Here is an 18,964-nt window from a genome sequence, read left to right as displayed (position 1 = left end):
TTACTGCTGACAATCCATTATAAAAATAATCTAATGAAAATGATCCTAATAAATATGCACACCATATACCTTACAATCTAATATAAGGTGTTAAGGAGGCAGAAAATGCTAATTGTGCAGATGTGAAAAAGCCATTTAAGTTGTAAGTAAAAGTTTGGCCACCTTTTTGAAGCATGCTGTCACTTCCCAGGTAAAGTAGAAACATTTATCCATTGGGACCTAATTTATTTACAAGCCAGTATGAAGTAACTAGAGAACAAAGATGACAAATAGCTGTATAAAAAGAAAGGCCAAACTAGAGCAAACTTGAAAAGAGAACAAACCCCAGTAAAACAGTTGTTCACAGCATACATCCGCCTAGCAAATATCAAAGAAGAGCAAGTTCTGTTCGGAGACAAAAATTAAGGTCTAAAAATGAGGAAGAAAGAAACATTTTGAAATGACATATGTTCCTATACTAAGTGCGATTGCCATTTCATAAGATTTGAGTTTTACATCAAAACTGGGAAGTAAAACGGTGAACTAATTCACTGGGGGAGTTTTGGAGGGTTTTTTCGGTCTTTTGTTTTCTATATGTGGTTTTAGATTTTATTCAGTTTTCATTGTTTGGTTTCCATTCTTTGAGCCGGATCCAAAGCCCACTGAAGTCATTACAAAGAATCCCACTGTATTCAGTGGACTTTGGATCAGGCCCCTGTGGGAACATCTGCGCCAATGTAACATCCCAGGCAATTAGAAATTTATATCCAGAGCAATTTTTATTATTGTATTTACATAGCACCAAAAGTGCTAACAAACAATTAATAGCGAGGCAATTACATTCTAACTAGTATGCAGTATCTCAAAAGCTAACAACTTTGCCCCCAGCAAAGGGAATGGAAGGGCTGCTTTTGTTGTTTTACAGTGGTCTGGCACCATGTGGATCCATAGTGCACGGAATAATTTATACTCATCCCAAACCAGTGAATCTCCCACAGCCACTAAATCTCATTAGTAGCTTGTACATGACCCTTTGTCACTTCCCTTTGCCTACCCTCTTAATCCAATGACTTTCAAGTGAACTTTAGTCAATGGTTTGCAGAAGGCCTGCCTGGGGGAATCTTTCAGACCAGTTAAATTTCATCATGTTTTTCATATTTTTTCCTTTATTGGCTAATGACCAAAACAACATATGTTCAGACAAGGACTTTGCTCCCTCATAGAACATATTCACCTCCTCTTTGGGGGACATTTGAGTTGTATGCCTTCTGTATGCCTGTATTGCTCTCAGAGGGGACCCTGTGCCCACAGAAGGGTGAAGTTCAGCCTCTGCAACGTGCTTCCTCCAACCCTGCCCAAGCTCCTCCTCCTTCCATGGGGACATCAGCTGTGCAACAGGCAGCTGCCTGTTGCTTTCTGCAGGTCCTCCACAGTCTGAATTGATCTTTGGGGGATCTGTCAGTTAAGAGGGTGGAGCTCTCTGCTTCTTCTGGGGGGTCGGGGGCAGGAGAGAAAGGAGTATTTGTACTTGTGAATCTTTTCTGAAACTCCCAAAGCATTTTCCAGGCAACAGCACCTTGTTCTAATTTCTTTCTAGACTGTGAATAATTCTCCTGAATGCCACTATATATAAACACGTCTGAGACTAGCATTGACTATTTGGCACTTTGAGAGCCTATTCAGATTGCTCTCTATTATCACCCCCAGGTCATTTTTGCACTCATTGCTTTCCAGGCAGTTGCCCCTAATTTGCATCTGTGCCATTTATTTCTTTTCCTTAGGTACACTCAGCCCACTGTTCCACTCTCCCCAATTCACTTGGCAATGTAATTTGGTCTTTCTGTGTGTTTGTTGCCTCTCTGATTTTTCTGTGCTGTCAGCTCATTTGATGATGTTTGAATTTGCATTTTTCTCTAGATTTTTAACAAAACTGTTAAGTAACACAGTACCGACCCTTGCCATCCCCCATTTAATATTGCTCCCCACTTGCTCATCTTACTATTACTGGTGACCATCTGTTCACTCTTAGTCAGGCAACTTCTAATCCAAGCTATTCATCTAGTTGGTGTTTATCCAGTTTTTTAATGTGTTTATTTTATGGCACTAGATTGAATGCTTTGCTGAGATTCACATACTAAAACCACAGCATTCCTGTTATTTACTAAGGGCCAGATGCTCAGCTGGTGTAAACGGATGTAGTTCAGCTGAAGTGTCTGGAGTTACACCAGTTTACACCAACTGAGGTTCTGACCCTAAATCTGAAATACATATTATACAGCTACAGTGCAGCGAGCAGCAGGAAGACAGTTTGTAATTAAAATTTTACATATCTTACCAGCTCAGTCCTGCATGTCACAGAGTCAGCACCTTTGTTTTCCAGCGTTTTGGTTAAGATCATCACCATGGTAATGAAATCATGCATTGGGATCCATTACAGTACAGGCAAAGGTCACTATCAGCCATGTTCCAGGAAAGCTTCTTTTTTAATGCATTTTCCCAAGTGAAAAGTTCAACAGAACCAACTCCCATCTGCTTCACTCACAGGATGGGTCGACAGTAGTTTCCAACTCTTGTTAACTCCCTGCATACACAAAAGAAAGACACAAACATTTTTTAAGCATTTTCACAAACCAGGTTGCTAAGTGCAAGGTTGTGAGGGAAGGATGGGAAAAGATGTGACAACTTTTAGGTGCTGTAGTCAATGAAACAATTGGCTACGCATCAGCCTGTGAACTGTGTGCAATTACTGCAATAATCTTGTCTTGTTTACTGGCTACTTACGGAGTATATTTACTTCAAATTCATGTTACTTTTGAAAACGGTTTTCAAGTTACACTTCATCTCATTACCTTACTCTGTGTTTAACCACATGATATGATAGGAAATTTCAGGAGATGTAAGATGCAAATAAAATGACATGGAGTAATACCAGTATTAAAATGTGTAAATATGTTAACAGTTCTTAAAATCCTTTTAGCTCTGATATCTGTACTGAACTAGAGACATGGGTATTACATCACTGATGACATGCACTGATGGTAACAGTCACATAATTATCCACAAAACACAGTCATTTTAGGGTGCTATCAAAAATTAAATATAGTGCTCTTCCACCACAAAGTCTGGTGTGTTCTACCTTCCTGTAGTTTTAGTATTTGTTCTAAAGATGAATAAGAGCTTTGAGCTCCTCACATGAAAGGCACCATAGAAACACAAAGTGTCAGTAGTTCTAGGGATGTTGTAGCTACTTGAGCTCTACTCTGAACAGAGTTGGCACTAGGCCTAAGCAGATTAAGCAATTGCTTAGGGCCCAGAGCAACTCAAGAGGGGCCTCTATTAGTATGTTGGGGGGGGGGGGGGAATATTCCTGCTTAGGACCCGCAATGGGTTGCACCACTTCTGACTCTGACTTAATTCTATCAGGACCAAATCCTGAAATCTTCATTCAGTTTCTAATCAATTCTTATGTCAGCAAAACACCCAGTAAATCCATAGGCCAAATTCTGAAATTCTTACTTATGGTTAGACAACTTTTCTATGCAGAAATACATGTATGGGGCCAGGGAACACCATGTGATTCCACTTCTGGACTTTCCTCTGAATTCCTTTATTAAAAAGTGGTCACTAGGCACAGTACCCTACAAAGAAGAAATTAAGGTTCTGAAATGGATTCACCAACGTCCCAGGACCAATCTCACAAGGGCCCAGTGTCTCCAAACCAGTTCTGGGCATCGTGAGGCTCTGCTAGAAACTCCCAAGCTAGCGGTTTCCCAGAACGGAGTGGCACTTTTCTGATTGCATTTACTTTCCTCTGCTGACCTCCACTGCTTACCACCCCCTCATGGATTCCTGAATCCATGCAAAACCGTTATGAAGAAGGCAATGGAGTGGTGGAGTTAGCTGACTCCTCCTTCCATGTGGGGAGAGGAAGAGCCCTCCATCCACAAATCCTGAGGGCCACAATTTGCCACTCCGTTTTTACTCAGTCTTAGTTTACTTTTTACTTTAGTCTTTACTTGGGAGTTTCACTTGACTAAAAACTGAATAAGTGCTTTAGAATTAAGGCCCCAGTATGTATTAAAAAGAAAGAAATCAAGTAAGGCTTCCATGGTACTGAGCAGACTACCAAATATTCAATAATGGTAGCCCAATCATTTCTCAGCTTCTGGTAATCTCTGTGGCAAATTTACTGCTATTCAAAACCAGACAGATTGCAACTCAGATCTGATTATAGAAATCACTGTTTTTCCTAAATAATTCCCCTAATCCTCTTTCACCATTTTGCTGTATTGTGGTTAAAGCAACTGAAAAAATAATTCATATAAATGATCTGAAAAACACAAAACCCTTCTCTCCCAATGTGCAATTAAAAATAAATTACTATATGAAAGAACAACATTTGAGAATATGCTGCTAAGCATTAAAACTCATTATGAACTGATATTGATTGGCTTTGCAGATTGTAAATCATATTTTCTTGTTTATTTGGATTAGAGTTTGTGGTGGATGTTATTGAGATTGTTCAGTTAAAGACCAGCTGGCTAGTAAAAAAAAAAAAATTACCTACTATTGTCTTGTGAGAACAAGGTTCATCCAGAGTGCAAAACTGGGGGGTGAAGTGGGGGAAAAATCGATACTTTTTTCTTATGATTTACTGTTCAAAGGGGCCAGTGGTAGAGACTCAAGATTCTCATGTTAGATTGGTCAAGTTAATGTACAATTTACTGGTAGCTTCCACATAAATCTGTGACCAACCCAACGACCAGGTGGAAACTGTCAAAGCTAAAAGCAAAGAACTTCAGGCAACCAAAATTACACGTACTTAGGCAAAATCAAACCACATATTTGTAATACAGATAGCCTGGGTTTGTGCAAGTAGCGTGCAGTGTAAAAAAGGCAGAGTGGGTGCAGGCGCAGAAATCAATCACATCAGACTCCCTTTCAGAGAATTACATTAATGTGAAGTAGGATCCTTTTAGTTTGCACTCACAGCGTCCACACAGGGAAGTATAGTGCAGCACTTCTGTGTGCACTGCTATTCACACCCCCATAGTCCGAATTGCAGGGCAATGTAACAATAGGGCAACAAAGCACAGTTGTTACTCTGCGGCACGCTGTTCAGAACCTTACATAAACAGCAGGGACAGAATTCAAGAACTCCTATAAATGCACAGCCTCCTAATGCTTAAGCTAAAGAAGAACCTGCTTAACCTATACACAATATAGGGCCTGTGGCCCATAGCTGTGCACTTCTGAATCACTCCAGTAGCAGGCAAGCCACAGATGCACTAACCAGCACATCACAATGATTTACATCTCTATATTACAGCATTTTAGTATTATTTATTGTGTATTTATATTCTGGTAGCACTTAGAGGTCCCATTCAGGGATGGGCACCCAGTTGTCTTAGGCTCTGAGCAGACTGTCCCTGCCTTAAAGAGCTAACAATCTAAACCTATGACATGGGAGCAATAGATGAAGATAAAAAGATGTGTGGGAAGGAGGACAAAGTGATACTGAAACAATCGTTTTTGGTATATAAGCAGCACTAATGGCCTCCCTCCCGCTTAGCCACAGTCAAGTGTTTTGTAGGCAGGACCCCAAAGCACTTTGCCAACCAAATCCATATAGTACTACTAGAAATGCAGTCCGGCAAACAACCAGCATGCAGCCTGCTATGTCACAGTGGTGGGAAGGAAATTTGGGGGGCCAGAACATAGCGGAAATTCCTACTGCTTGCAAGTATTTTTGTTATGAAGACTAGTACATAGGCAAGGGGTGCCTAGACAAACTCTCACTGGTGTCTGGACCACTTTTGTGGTACTTTATGTGATTTGCTGACTTTAATCATCGTGAAAAAATGCAAACCTTTCCTGGCCTTTCTTGGCCTTGTGAGAGAGAGGCCACTTTCTTAAAGAAAACCATTTTCCAATAGTCACTTAAACTTTGTGCAAATGCAAGAGAAACACAAAATGACGCTCTCAAAGCTATTCTTTTGACAGGCTTACAATATTTCTGGAGTATGTAGTATTTTTTAATACCACTTGCAGCTATTTTCAGTCTATAGGAGGAGGTGGAAATCAGATTTAAAATGAGCATTACTACCTCTAATATACCAGCATCTCCTTTGCTTGTGGAAACAAAGAGGAAACTTAGGAGACCCTAACCTGGACAGCTGTGGCTCTGCTGATTCATCTCCTCTTCCAGGTGATCCCCATGGAGCCCCACTAGCATTTTATAAGGTCAAGTCTCCTAGATGCATTGTGGTTGGGCATGGAGCAGAGAACCATCTGTCCCATCAGTGTCCCAACAAAATTCCATCAGATAAAGAGTTAATGCTGCTCAATGCTGAATTTGCTGCTAGGTGCTTTCTGTTCTGAGTCAGTAACCTTACAGAGACTTCCACATCAGCCCAACAAATGAAGGGCACTGAGCTCACAATAGCTTGTGCTTTGGATCATCCTAGGAATCCAGAGCCAGAGGCCTCACAAAACACTAAGCCATCACATATACCCAAAAAGCTTAAGGTTCTTGATCCAATGACCTCATAAAGGCCTATTCTTTGACATCAGACAAGCAATCTAGAGGTAATCTCAGTAATCTCTAGTTATTAGTCAGTAACTTCAAAGAGTCCTCTGCCTTGACCTCTACATGTAACCATCAGTAGAAGCTGAGCAAGTAACCTCACAAAGTCCTGTCAAACAGGAAGTACTCATCCAGTAATATCAGAAGGGCCTGTCACTCGACATCAGATCAGCAAGCTGCAAGTGCAGATCCAATGACCACACAGAGGCCTTTACTTCAACATAGGCCTCTAAAGTCAACGGGGCTGAGACAGTAACTTGACAAAGATGCACGCCTTGGCTTCAGACCAGCAAGCTAGAGGTGTGAGAAAGAGAGCTTCCAGAAGTCTGTCTCTTAAGATCATCCCAACATACTAAAGCTGCTGAACTAGTGACCTCAATGAGGCCTTAGCTTTGACATCAATCCAGAAAACTTGAGCTCCTGGACATGAGCTCCCAGAGGCCTGTGCCTTGGCGTCTGCACTACAAGGTAGACTACTGAGCCAATGACCTCCCCTGACATTTGACCACTAAGCTAGTCATTTCCCTCAGAGATTCCTCTACCTTGACATAAGCCTAGCCAGCTAAAGAAGATGAGTCAATGATACCACAAAGGCCTATGCATTGACATCAGACCAGCAAACTAGCACTGTTGAGTCAGTGACATCACAGGTCTGCCCTTGAGAAAAGACCAGCAAGCTACAGGAGCTAACCCTCAGAGAGAGCCTTACCATCAGATCAGCATGTTGAAGTGGCTGAGTTAGTGACTTCACAGAGGCCTGAGCCTTGACATTAGGGATGCCAAACAAGGCATGTTGGCGTCAAACCAGCAAGGGAGTTGCTCAGCAGACATTACAGTAAGAGGGAGCATGTGAGAGCCACAGCTCCCCATCCTCCACTAACACAAGGAGGAGAGTTCTTTTTCCTCTCTTCTTTCGGACTTGGTGGTAAGGGAAGAGATGCAGAGCTCCACCAGAGTTCCTCCTCTTCCTGCCTCTTCAGTGACTGGTGAAATGAAGACTCATTGGGTGGGAGCAGCAGGAGCTGGGGCCTGGCTAGGAGTTTATAGGGCTCCAAGCCTTCCCATCAGTAGGTCGAGCAGCACCTAATTGGAAAAGAGTTGTCCAAGATGGGATTCCCCTATCTGCCTCCCGTCTGCTGGAAGATCTGTGTCCCTTCTGGTTCCCCCTCCCCTCAATGTGGCAGAGAGGGAAAGAGGGAGAGACAGTTGGGTACCAGCTGTCCATCCCCTCCAGGATGGGTCAGGGCCTGCTCGGGGACATAGATGATACCTTTCAGGTATACTTATTCTTTTGTTCTTGTTCTTTCCTGTGCCACATTCCGTTGCACAAGGTGGTGCAATAGTACTTAACCACATGACATTAACACCAATGCTGACTTACAGAGGATAAGTATATTTTCCCTCTTTTCAGAGATGTCATGTGGTTGAATTCATTGTGTTTCTAAAGTGCTTTGAGATTGTCAGATGGAAAGTGTTATACAAATGCAAAGTATCATGATTATTGATTATAAGTCAGTGGAAAGTTAGAATGTACAGTGCCTGGAGCACTCAGCAATATTCAAATAGTTAAACAAAGTTCCTTATTAATAGGGCATGATTTCCACACAAATAATTATCTTTCCCTAAGGTAATGAATGATTAACGCTTCTGCAACAAGCTATACACACCTAGGACTGCATTACCCAGGAGGCAGCAACTATGACAAGTTCAGGCAAAAGTATTCTTCCTTGGTTGGACATACTATGGTGTACACTGTTCTGCATGCCCCCAAGGTGTCTTGGTCTGGCCATAAGTGAGGATTTCAGAGTGTGGCAACAGTATAATAATGGTAAGCTCCCTATGTGCAAAAAAAAAGAAAAAGAAAAAGAAACAATAGGGTCTTTTAAACTGGGTTTTAACGTCATCTGAAGTTCTCCTTCTGTTCTGGTCCCCCTCAGTTTGTCCACTCATGGGTGGTCTATTTTCAGGTCTGACTGCTTTGTTTTAACTACCACTTGATGATAGACTTTTCAAAACCCTCCCCACCAAGAGAAAAGTCAAACTTTCCACTGAAGTGTAATCTTTGGCTTCCCGTCCTGCCTCATAACACTCCTGAGGCATGGTGTGACCTGAGCACAGCCATGCCCTGTCATGCCCTATTCATGCAAACCAATGATACAAGAAACAGAACGTTCCTCAGGCTTTCTACCTTCTTTTCATTAACCTTGCTCTTTTTGAAGGAAGAAGCCAGTGTATATATTTGTATACAGTTTTCTTGTCTATTGCAGGTGTAGGCTTCAGTTTTCAATTGGGCTGATGTTTCTAAAGAGACATTCTGTAGATAAAAACCAAATATTTTAAAATAATACATTTTCCTCACTGAAATGGGATGAGGAGATAATATTCATACCTGGATCAAGAATAGGTTTAGGCTGAGTATAAGGCAGAACTAGAGTTAGATAGTGCCGACATCTTGTGAGCTGTTCTGGTGAGATTTCATCACCAAATTGACTGAAATCTCACTAGACCAGTTGATCTCATTAGTTTTCCACCATCTTGGACTGAATCTGAAATAGATCTGGAAAAAAGGCCGCCTGCACTTTTGAGTCCAGCCATACACCAGAACCTCAGTGGTGGATTCAGATCCAGAAATTCAAAGAGGAAAACCCCATTGCACCCAACTTTGAAATTCAAATGGAATCAGATGCAAGGAGCTAAATTCAGCCCTGAGGTAAGCAGGCACAACTCCATTGATTTCAGTGAAGTTCCATCTGCTCAGGGGCGGCTCCAGGCCCCAGCACGCCAAGTGCGTGCTTGGGCTGGCATGCCACAGGGGGCGCTCTGTTTGTTGCCGGGAGGGCGGCAGGCGGCTCCAGTGGACCTCCCGCAGGCACCTGCACGCCTGTGGGAGGTCCACCGGAGCTGCTGGACCAGCAGACCCTCCACAGGCACGTCTGTGGGAGGTCCACGGGAGCCGCAGGACCGGCAACCGGCAGAGTGCCCCCCGCGGCGTGCCGCCGTGCTTGGGGCGGCGAAATGGCTAAAGCCGCCCCTGCACCCGCTTACAGCACAGCTAAATTTTCTACAGCATTCCAACTTTGGCCTATCTCTATTTACTGATAACACCTAAGTCTGTAATAATCATTTTGGGCCCTACAATCAGTTCTTGCAGGGTTCACGCATTTAATCAGAACCTTTCTTACTCTGCCTGTTCCCAGGTAAGCCCATTATAAGTGCACTGTCCCCACCACTTAACACACAGGAAGTGGCATGATAGTGCTGAACAAATGAACCAAGAGGTTACAAGAGCCAAGCAGCTCAGAAGCAGGCAGAGGAAAGACGGATATCGGAGACAGACACTCCTCTTGCCTCTCAGCAGCCAGGCAGAAGAGAGACTAGGCAGCACAGACTGGAGACACAGAGAGCCACTATAATCAGAGTGCATCGAAGTGTGGTAGCCAAGTGGTCAAGGTGCTTGACTACAGTCCTGGAGATTGTGGATTTGAGTCTCACTCAATCTCACACTGACAGTCTGCTTCCAATTTACCCAGCTGCAAAAGGGATATCTGATCCATAGGTTAGGGAAGTCAAAGGTGATTGGAAGTGATGCTCGCCACATCACTCCCATCTGTACCTGTGGCTATGGGGAAATGACATGCTTTAAGCCACATCAGCCTGATGAGCTATCTGTGGCTCAGGGAAGACTTTGATGACATAATATCACACTACGGACAACACAATGGAATGTTACCTGAGAATCCTTTCCAGTGGACCTTCAAGGTTGAGTGGATTACTAAAATGGAAAGACATTTCAAAATATCATTTGCATTTTTGCTGCATATTTATTTTTCATGCTTTACCCATCTTGGACAGTGACACATCATATTCTGGTTCTCCTGCACCAGCACAATGTTATTATGTCTAAGTTTCTCCAGGCCAAATTTTAGATCTCAGAACTGCTATAACCATTGAAATTTACAAAATAATTAAGCCAACACTTCAGTTCACATTGAGTCTGTGGTGCAGATATACTAGCTAAGAAAGGTAAAATAAAAGCCCAAATTATAGTCCAGTTCAAGTCCCTTTCCTCAGGGCTGTCTTTATTAACACAAAGATTCAAAGAAAAGAACAAAGTCTCAGAACACGGGGTAACAATCCCCAAGATCTTTCCAGCTTTCAGCAAGCTAGGAGAAAAGAGTCACATGTTTCCCCTAGATAACCACTGCTGCAACAGTTTGTTTGCTTTTATATCCTCATCTCATATCATCCAGGTGATAGGTTCTTCCTGTAAGCCATTACATGCTGGGACTTAGGGAGCATTTTTATGCCTTATCAGTCTTATAAAATCCTTGCTTTCTACAAAACCTAAATTTTATGCCTAAACTACCAGACAGTATTCCCTTAAAATACAAAGCAGAAAAATCTCATTTTGTGGGACAATGGGGGAGAGAGAGCTTCATAGGTCTTCAGATCTACATGTCAGAAGGGAAAGTTCATCACTTCTCTTTAGTCTTCTTTGTCCTTGCTGTATTTCTGTGAGCATATAGCAGTTCAGTGACAATACCTAAGGGCTTTCTTTTTAATAAAACTCGATGCAAATTTCACGTTTACACCCATGATCAGTCCTTCTGGAGGCAAAGTGAATTACTTTTCTGCTCATGTTTGTTCTTTATACTCCATGACTTCTGCCAGAGGTTATTTAGACATCCTGATTTCTTAGGACTCACTTCTGCAATGGGAATGCTATGGGCAGAGTGCTCTATAACTGAGAACTAATGCATAGGCAAACTCAGTTATGATAATGTGTCCAAATCTTCCCCTTACCTTATTCACATTTACTTTTTGGTATAAATTATGTCCCTCCTCAATTACCACCCAGCTGAATACTACTGAAAACCACTGGTCCTATAACCACACCTAGAAATATATTGCAGACCTGGTTATCTCTATTGTTAGCACTATCTTTATCAACAGTACTAAGTTCATGGAAATTGGAAATAATTTCCCCCCTCATTTATTGCTTCTAAATCCACGCTGAGTGGAAGCACATGTAGCTCTTACAGGAAGAATCAGGGTTATCTGAGATCTGCTCTCTGGGACAATATTGCAGCAACCGAGTGTTGTTCTTCATGTAAACAGCATTGTGAGAAGAAGAAACCGACATTGCTAAGTCTCACATAAGGCCACTAGGTCTTGTGATCAAACACCAAAACAAATATTCATGCTGTTTGAAGACAGAGGTGTTGAAACTTAGAAGTGAAGCCAACACCTTACATAATTTGTATTACTTTATCAATTAACATCAATGGCCAGCAGGGTTGCTTAAGGTTAATCTACAATTTCTTGCTGTTGATGCTGTAAACTATATTAAACAAGTATATTTCTCTTATTATTGTCAAATTAATTAATGAACAAATAAATTGTTGTGCATGTCATCAGACACAGCAGAACTTCCTTCACGATTCAAAAACATATTTCCTCTACCTACAATTTACTGGCCCTTCTTCATGGATCATGTCTTTGCTTGACTACAGCTAGCTCTTTTCATCCATACTGGTCAAAGTGGTCTACAAATTTGGGTAGCTATTATTGTCCCCACTTTACAGGTGAATAAACTGAAGCATGAAGTGGTTCTGGTAACTAGGGAAGCCTGGCTTTACTGGTTGAAGGATTAAAAAAAAAGCACAAAAACATTTTACACCCCTTCTAAAACATTTCTAAAATAGTATGTAACATATGTGGCATATATAGAATACAAGGTGATGTGACACAGATGTTTTATCTGCACTCGCTTATAATGACCTCTAAAACTTTGCCACGTGTGAGTAATGCAACTATCCCAAACTCATATCATTACAAGGATTCTGAACATGATATCACACATACCATCAATGTTTTCTAGGGGAGAGATTTCTCCATGATACAGAGTGCCAGTCAAAGGACCGCTGTACCACATAAGCCCCAAACAGAGGTGCACCAGGCATCCACTGGTGGAACATCCTCTGCATGGTGCAAAAAAGTCTCTGAGCCAGTCCCAAATAGTCTTGTGTGCAAGGCCACAATAATAATAATAAAACCCATTCCCTTTTATATAAGATTGGTCATCAGTAAATCTCTAAGGACTTTATACAATGAGGGTCTGGTCCACAGATCTACCTGTACACAGATCCAGTGGCATCACTACCCTGTGCAACTGTGCAGAGAGGCCATGGCCATTATTCCATCCTATAAACTGGAATGGCAGCTGCTCTGAACTCTGGCATTGGGTTAGGGGTGCATTCCAGCTCCCCGGCATCTGTGAACTCACCCACATAGATACTCGGGCTTTACGAAGGTGAGGTGGATTTCACCCTGTATGGGAGGCAGGTAGAGAAACAGACTACTACTATAAGCAGATAGTTAGAGACTTTTAGATTAGATTAGATTCCATACTAATAGGAATGAATGAAAACTATGGAACAATTTTGCAACTGATATTTTGACAAAATAGTAATACTGACAATACTTTATTCCCTCCTCTCTGCCCTCTTAGTCCTCAGAGTCCAGTTTAGAGCCCTAAAAATCCCACATTTATCCCTTCTCTATCGTCTCAATCTCATAGTCCCATGTCATGGCCACCATCATCCTTCCAGCCAACAAAGTCAGGGGAAGCTCCTTTCTTAGCCCCTAAGTGACATGAAGCACTCTTTTGTGTATTTGAAGCACTCTTTTGTGTACTTCCCTAGGTTGGTCAGTCAAAGATTCATTCATGGGATTACAAGGTAATGTCCACTAAATGCAAGAATATCATACATTATGCTTGTAATAATTATAGTCTTAGTGTTGCTGTTCTTATTCAGGCAAATATTACTGTGGTCTCCATGGAAGTTTTGGGTATGCAAAGAATATAGCTCCAAATTCAGCAATGAAACACTAGGCAAAACCCTACAGATTATCCAAAGTTGCATCTCCTTCATCAACCATAATGAAAAGTATGGAAAAGCGGCTCAACCACAGAGCTGTATTAAGCTGTAACATATTTCAGCCACTATGCCATGACTGAAGGTAGCACAACCAATACTTAATATGACGTACACATATACCACACTCTCCTCTGTACTCTCTATCCTGAAGAATGTGGACAAGTATGTGTGCTTTACCAGCAAACATAGGTTTCAAACTCTCTTGTAACAGTGACCCTCTGTACAAAACAAATTCAAAAATTACTCAGCTGCAAATAATTTATCTCTCAGTAGAAAGTCTAATATAAAATCCATTTATAAGTAAGGAGATGATACAGAAAATCAGAAATTGATCCTTATTTTGCATTTTTCTATATCTCAAAAACTGTAACATTTGATAGCTCTTGGAATACAGATTGCATTTCTGCATTGATTTTTTTAATAATTCTGTTGCTAAAAAAGTCAGTGAAAAAGTTGTGTTTAGCCCAGCTGAAATGATTGAACTAAGATTCAGTTTCTGAATGAAATGCTCTCACTATAACGTTCCTTTGATTACTGCAACAGTAAAATCAATTCAGGCATCTGTTTTACTTTGCAAAACACATAACAATATCTGTTAAAAAGAAAGAATAAATGAACCAGTCATTTTCATTTCTGAATCAAATCTCTTTGCTCACACTAAGAATTGCCATCCACTTCTGAATCTGTCACAAGTTTTGGGAAATTTCAAAACTTTGTGAAATGTGATAGAATAGAAATACTTAGGTCCAGAATTTGCTTTTCATGTAACGAGTTAACTCCACAGAAATCAATAGAAAGCTACACTAGTGCAACTGCGAACAAATTTGGCCATTTGTGAAAAGCTTCCACATCACGGTACTGCAAAATGTGACAAAATAACTCTTTATATCCAAGTCCAACACTATTCAGACTGTAATGCAAATATCTGCTTCAATAAGCAAGGGTAGGTGAGGCCAAGTCTCCAAGCTAAGTCCGTCTTTTGGCAGCTACTATTTAGAAGACTGCTAAACAGGCAACATTTTCCTTGTACCAGGGCAGGAGAAGTCAGTAAGTGCAATCCAGTTGTTGAAAATGGCACCACAAGTAAAGTTACAGAAAAATGAATGTGAGACATAGAAGAGAACAAGTAATTTTTACATCAGTGGCTCTCAAAAAGGAAAAGCAGTCAGGCTTCACTGTGGCAAATGCAAACCTCACTTCCACTTAGCAGAAAATCACAAATTTGAAGAGCATGTATGTGAACAATTATTCAGTTTGCAAATCTTATTTGATGAGTTTTAGACGATTTACAAGTTTCATTAACCAAATCAAATCCCCTTAGGCCAGATCCTACACCCATATTCTGACTGGCAATAGATCCCCCATGTACACACAAAAATCCCCTCCTCTTTACACAGATTATAATCTCTACATGCAGCAAAACCATTGTTGAGTATGGGACTCTAGGTTCAAAAGCATGCAGGCCAAACACCTTGCTCCAAAGTGTCAAGCCCCAGCTTCTTACCTGGAATTTTGAAGGGTATCCAGGATTAGCTTTCCCTAGTGTGTGGGGGGGTTTGGAAGAGTGCTCTATATACATAATGCTCTGCTAGAATTTGGCCAGTATACTGAAGATTTCAATTTCTCTTTGCTTATATGGTCAGATTCTGATATCCTTACCCATGAACACTAGTCCATTACTCAGTAAGTGGTTCTACTGAAGTCGGGGGGACCTCTTTGGGCGTGAGGTGTTTTTACATCGCAAATAAGGGTGTCAGAATCAGGCACATACTCTTCAAAGTATATCAAGTATGTCATCAGAGGACGGCATAAGCGCAGACAGAGAACTGTGCAACAGAAACAAAATTCCCAGCTCCAACTCATCCTGTAGATTTAAAACAAAAATTAGAAATCAACCAGCATTCTCACAGGAAGCCAAATTGCTCCAGAAAATTTGTCTGGGACAGGAGTTATGTGCTGAAGGGCAGAATTAAAGCTATAAATATTGTGCAATACTTCTGCCCAGTCAGGGGAGACCATCCATGTGATAACAGCCATACTTCCCTAGAAGGTTTCAAACAAAACTGGAGGGCTAACTAAATATTAAAAGAAAGAGATTCTGATAAGAATGGAGATATTAAAGGCTACAGTTCAAATCAGTCCCCATTCTGTGTGATCTAGATATCTCAGAATCGGCATCTGAAATGATAGATGTCCATATTCACTTTGATGTTTACTTCAAATTTTTTTATATTTTGGAAAACCCTGTATGTTTAAAGTTTATTCTAATAATTATTTGACATGTGGTCTCATTTCCTCACTCTTTCAGGAAATAATTTACCTTCGGTAGTGGAGAAGATAGGGGCTCAGTTCTGTGTATTTTGCCCCCTTTCTAGAGAAATTTAGGTCTGTTTCTTACTCTCTGAAAAATAATTGATGAACAATGTTTTCATTTAAGGGGAGGAAATCTACACCCCACAATAAAACATCCCTACCACCATTTTGGGACCGAGAAGAGTATTTTACATCACCTAAGACAAGTCGTATCAGTCTTAGGTCATGTCTACACTACTGGTTAAATCAGCACTGCTGTGATCAATGCAGCAGTGTCGATTTAACAGGTCTGGTCAAGACAGTCTAAGTCGATAGGAGGGCACTCTCCCATTAACGTCTATACTCCACCTCCCCAGAGGCGGAAGCTATGTCGATGGGAGAGCATTGACTGAAAGTCAACCTACGTTACATCGACTTCAGTTACATAACTTACATAACTGAATTTGAGTCAGTTTCAATGTACTTTACAAATATTAATCAAGCCTTGCAATATGCATATGTAACTGAACCAGCATAATTTAGATTGACTTATAGAGTTAGTGTAGACCAGCCCTGGGATTCTCCATCTGTGAAATGGTTAAAATACTTATCTACCTCACAAGGCATATAGCAAGGCTTGATTAATATTTGTAAAGTTCATTGAGACTGACTCAAATTCATAGTAGTCAATAGGAGTCTTTCCACTAACTTCCAAGGGCTTTGGATTTGGCCTCCGGAGTGCCTTGGATAAAAGATAAAAGTTAGTGGGCAAGGATAAAGGATTGTTATAAATCTTTTCCCAACCCCAGTTCCAACTCTCTCCTAAACTCTTTTCTAATTCATTTTACTTCATGACTTATTGTGTGTTTGGTCATTTATCTGAATCTGTTTAGATGGAAAAGCACAATGTTAAGGAAAACGTAAAGTTTATAAAAAATATAGTCACATATTACACCCAAATCTAGGATTTAGTTGTAAAATTTATAGTAGGGCAACCACAATCCTCCTGCCATTTCATTACAGCTCAGCATGTAGCTCTTTGTCAAGAAACAAGACACTACTTCTTTCTACGATAAGAGGCGACACTCCTTTCCACAGCATTCCTCTTCAACTTAACCTTTATTACAGATCATGCAGAACAGTGATTCAGCCTCACCACATAATAAAAGAAACTGATATAACTCAGGTAGCTGTCAAGTGTTGCGAAAGATTTCAATAAATAAAAAAGAACCACTTTAATTGTGTAGAGAGGAACAATTCTATCATGAGAATATAATTTTATCTTGACTTAATGGTTCAGCCATTAAAAAAAAAAGCGGGACTATGAAGTCTCCCAGTTTTCCTGCCAGTGGTAGCTACACCATAACTTTTTGCCTGGCTAACAAGAAAAGATACACTTTCACAATTAATAAGTAAAAGACTTGCCTGGATTTAACACTTAAACTACACATATAACAAAGGCGAAAGTAATAAATGGTGGTGTTTAAGAAGACAGAAGCTCTGCAGATTTGCTTGGCTCTATGACCCACATGAGCTCTTCATTTATGTTTAACATCTTAATGCAAAAGGGAGGTTCTCATCAAAGAAACCCGTATCACTCAAGTGGGGAAGATAATTGCCAATACAGGATAGTTCTAGACTAAGCAGCTGTCCTCTACAGCTATGTTAATAATAACGACAGCTACAGGCAGAGCCAAAGATTTATTGTTATAGTTCTGCAAGCACGCCATCACATGAGCTACCCTGTAAATAGAACACATGGTAGCCTTCAGTCATTAGGGATGACCATGTGCAACCCCACTTGTGAGTTCCATGATTATCCCTAAGTCACAAGAACAACAACTATTACCCACAATCACACATAAATAACTAAAGCAAATAGAGATGAGCCTGAACCAAGTCCTGGTCCCAAACACCCCTGCACTTTGGGTGAGCAGATATCAAAATGCAAACCTTCAAATGCAAAATGCCTTCACACTTTGCAGACAGCCCTGACCTTTATAATGAGCCGGACACAAAACCTTAAATCTAAATATCCCCAAAGGCTGGGAGAGTTTGAAATCCAAACACAGACCCAGGTCTGAATGTTTTGGTTGGAGCCCATCGCTAGGTACAAATTTAAACTGAAAGAATTAAGAGCAATTAAAGGAAAATGACACACCATCTGGGGCAGTGAAAAACAACATCAGTTTATTGTCCCCTTGCTCTTAAGGAATAGGAGTGGCAGGGGAAAGACTCCCTTACAAACAAACAGCGGAAAGGGATAGAGAGAAATGACAGGAGAGGGTCAGAGGTGGTTTGTCCGATCATCTCAGTTGCTGTTCCTTCTCAGATTAAGGACATGGTGCTGGCACTGATTTTGCATTTTCCTTCTTGGCAACTGAAAGGGGAAAAAAGAGCAAAATTAGTAACTGCGAGCAGCAAATACCAACTGATGGATAAGAACCCAGCAAACTGGAAGAGTGTTGGACTGCTACTCAGAGGTGGCAGTTTCTAATTGACTAGACCATGAGGATCATGGACTCCTGCTAATAACTGATTTGCTATGTGTTACTAACACCTGGAAATAGTGAAAGGAGACACAGGGAAACCCATTGGTGGCTTTGATATGGGGTCTTGAAGTAACTTGGTCACCATTAAGGCTGCACAAAACTTCTTGTGGAGGACCATGATTATGGCACAAAAGGGATCACTCATATCTTAAGCCACTGAGAGATCTCAACTTGAAGTGCAGTTATGGTCAGAAAAATGACAGTAAAAAGAAACCTTCTTACTGAATAGACCTGTATTCAAAGTCTGATTTATGTACTCTGGTGACAAAAATAAAATGTTACTATTTTTTACTCCCAGTAACATTTCAGAGCCAATACAGCTATGGGAGAGTGAGTGGATTCTGTTCCAAGGACATCATCTACAGAATTGTTTCAGCTGCAGACTCTTAATTACTAAGGATGCTACACAAGCCAGGAAGAGTATCAGAGGGGTAGCCGTGTTAGTCTGGATCTGTAAAAGCAGCAGAGAATCCTGTGGCACCTTATAGACTAACACCCATTTCATCAGATGATTGTAGTGGAAATTTCCAGGGACAGGTATATATATATATATATGCTAGCAAGCAAGCTAGAGGTAACGAGGTTAGTTCAATCAGGGAGGATGAGGCCCTGTT

General features: G+C 41.0%; 2 protein-coding genes across 6 annotated transcripts in view; both read right to left on the bottom strand.

The window, feature by feature from the left end:
* FAM53B (family with sequence similarity 53 member B) overlaps positions 1 to 18,964 on the bottom strand; it is a 133,693-nt gene that overhangs the window by 94,102 nt on the left and 20,627 nt on the right. For 4 of the 5 annotated variants that reach the window (XM_075072481.1, XM_075072482.1, XM_032796504.2 and 1 more), the window contains one exon: positions 2,315 to 2,560. In XM_075072481.1, coding sequence (XP_074928582.1) covers positions 2,315 to 2,401 — 87 coding nt within the window. In that variant the 5' untranslated portion in view covers positions 2,402 to 2,560. Of the gene's footprint in view, positions 1 to 2,314; positions 2,561 to 4,546; positions 5,129 to 18,964 lie in introns of those variants that run through there. The other variant, XM_075072484.1, reaches the window with a different exon arrangement.
* EEF1AKMT2 (EEF1A lysine methyltransferase 2) overlaps positions 17,969 to 18,964 on the bottom strand; it is a 46,803-nt gene continuing 45,807 nt past the window's right edge. The window contains exon 6 of the mRNA XM_032796510.2: positions 17,969 to 18,178. Coding sequence (XP_032652401.1) covers positions 18,132 to 18,178 — 47 coding nt within the window. The 3' untranslated portion in view covers positions 17,969 to 18,131. The remainder of the gene's footprint in view (positions 18,179 to 18,964) is intronic.

The sequence above is a fragment of the Chelonoidis abingdonii genome, chromosome 15, assembly GCF_003597395.2.
Source record: "Chelonoidis abingdonii isolate Lonesome George chromosome 15, CheloAbing_2.0, whole genome shotgun sequence".
Classification (NCBI taxonomy): domain Eukaryota; kingdom Metazoa; phylum Chordata; order Testudines; family Testudinidae; genus Chelonoidis; species Chelonoidis abingdonii.
The sequence above is the reverse complement of the archived record's forward strand: the minus strand, read 5'-3'. Positions and strand labels throughout refer to the sequence as shown.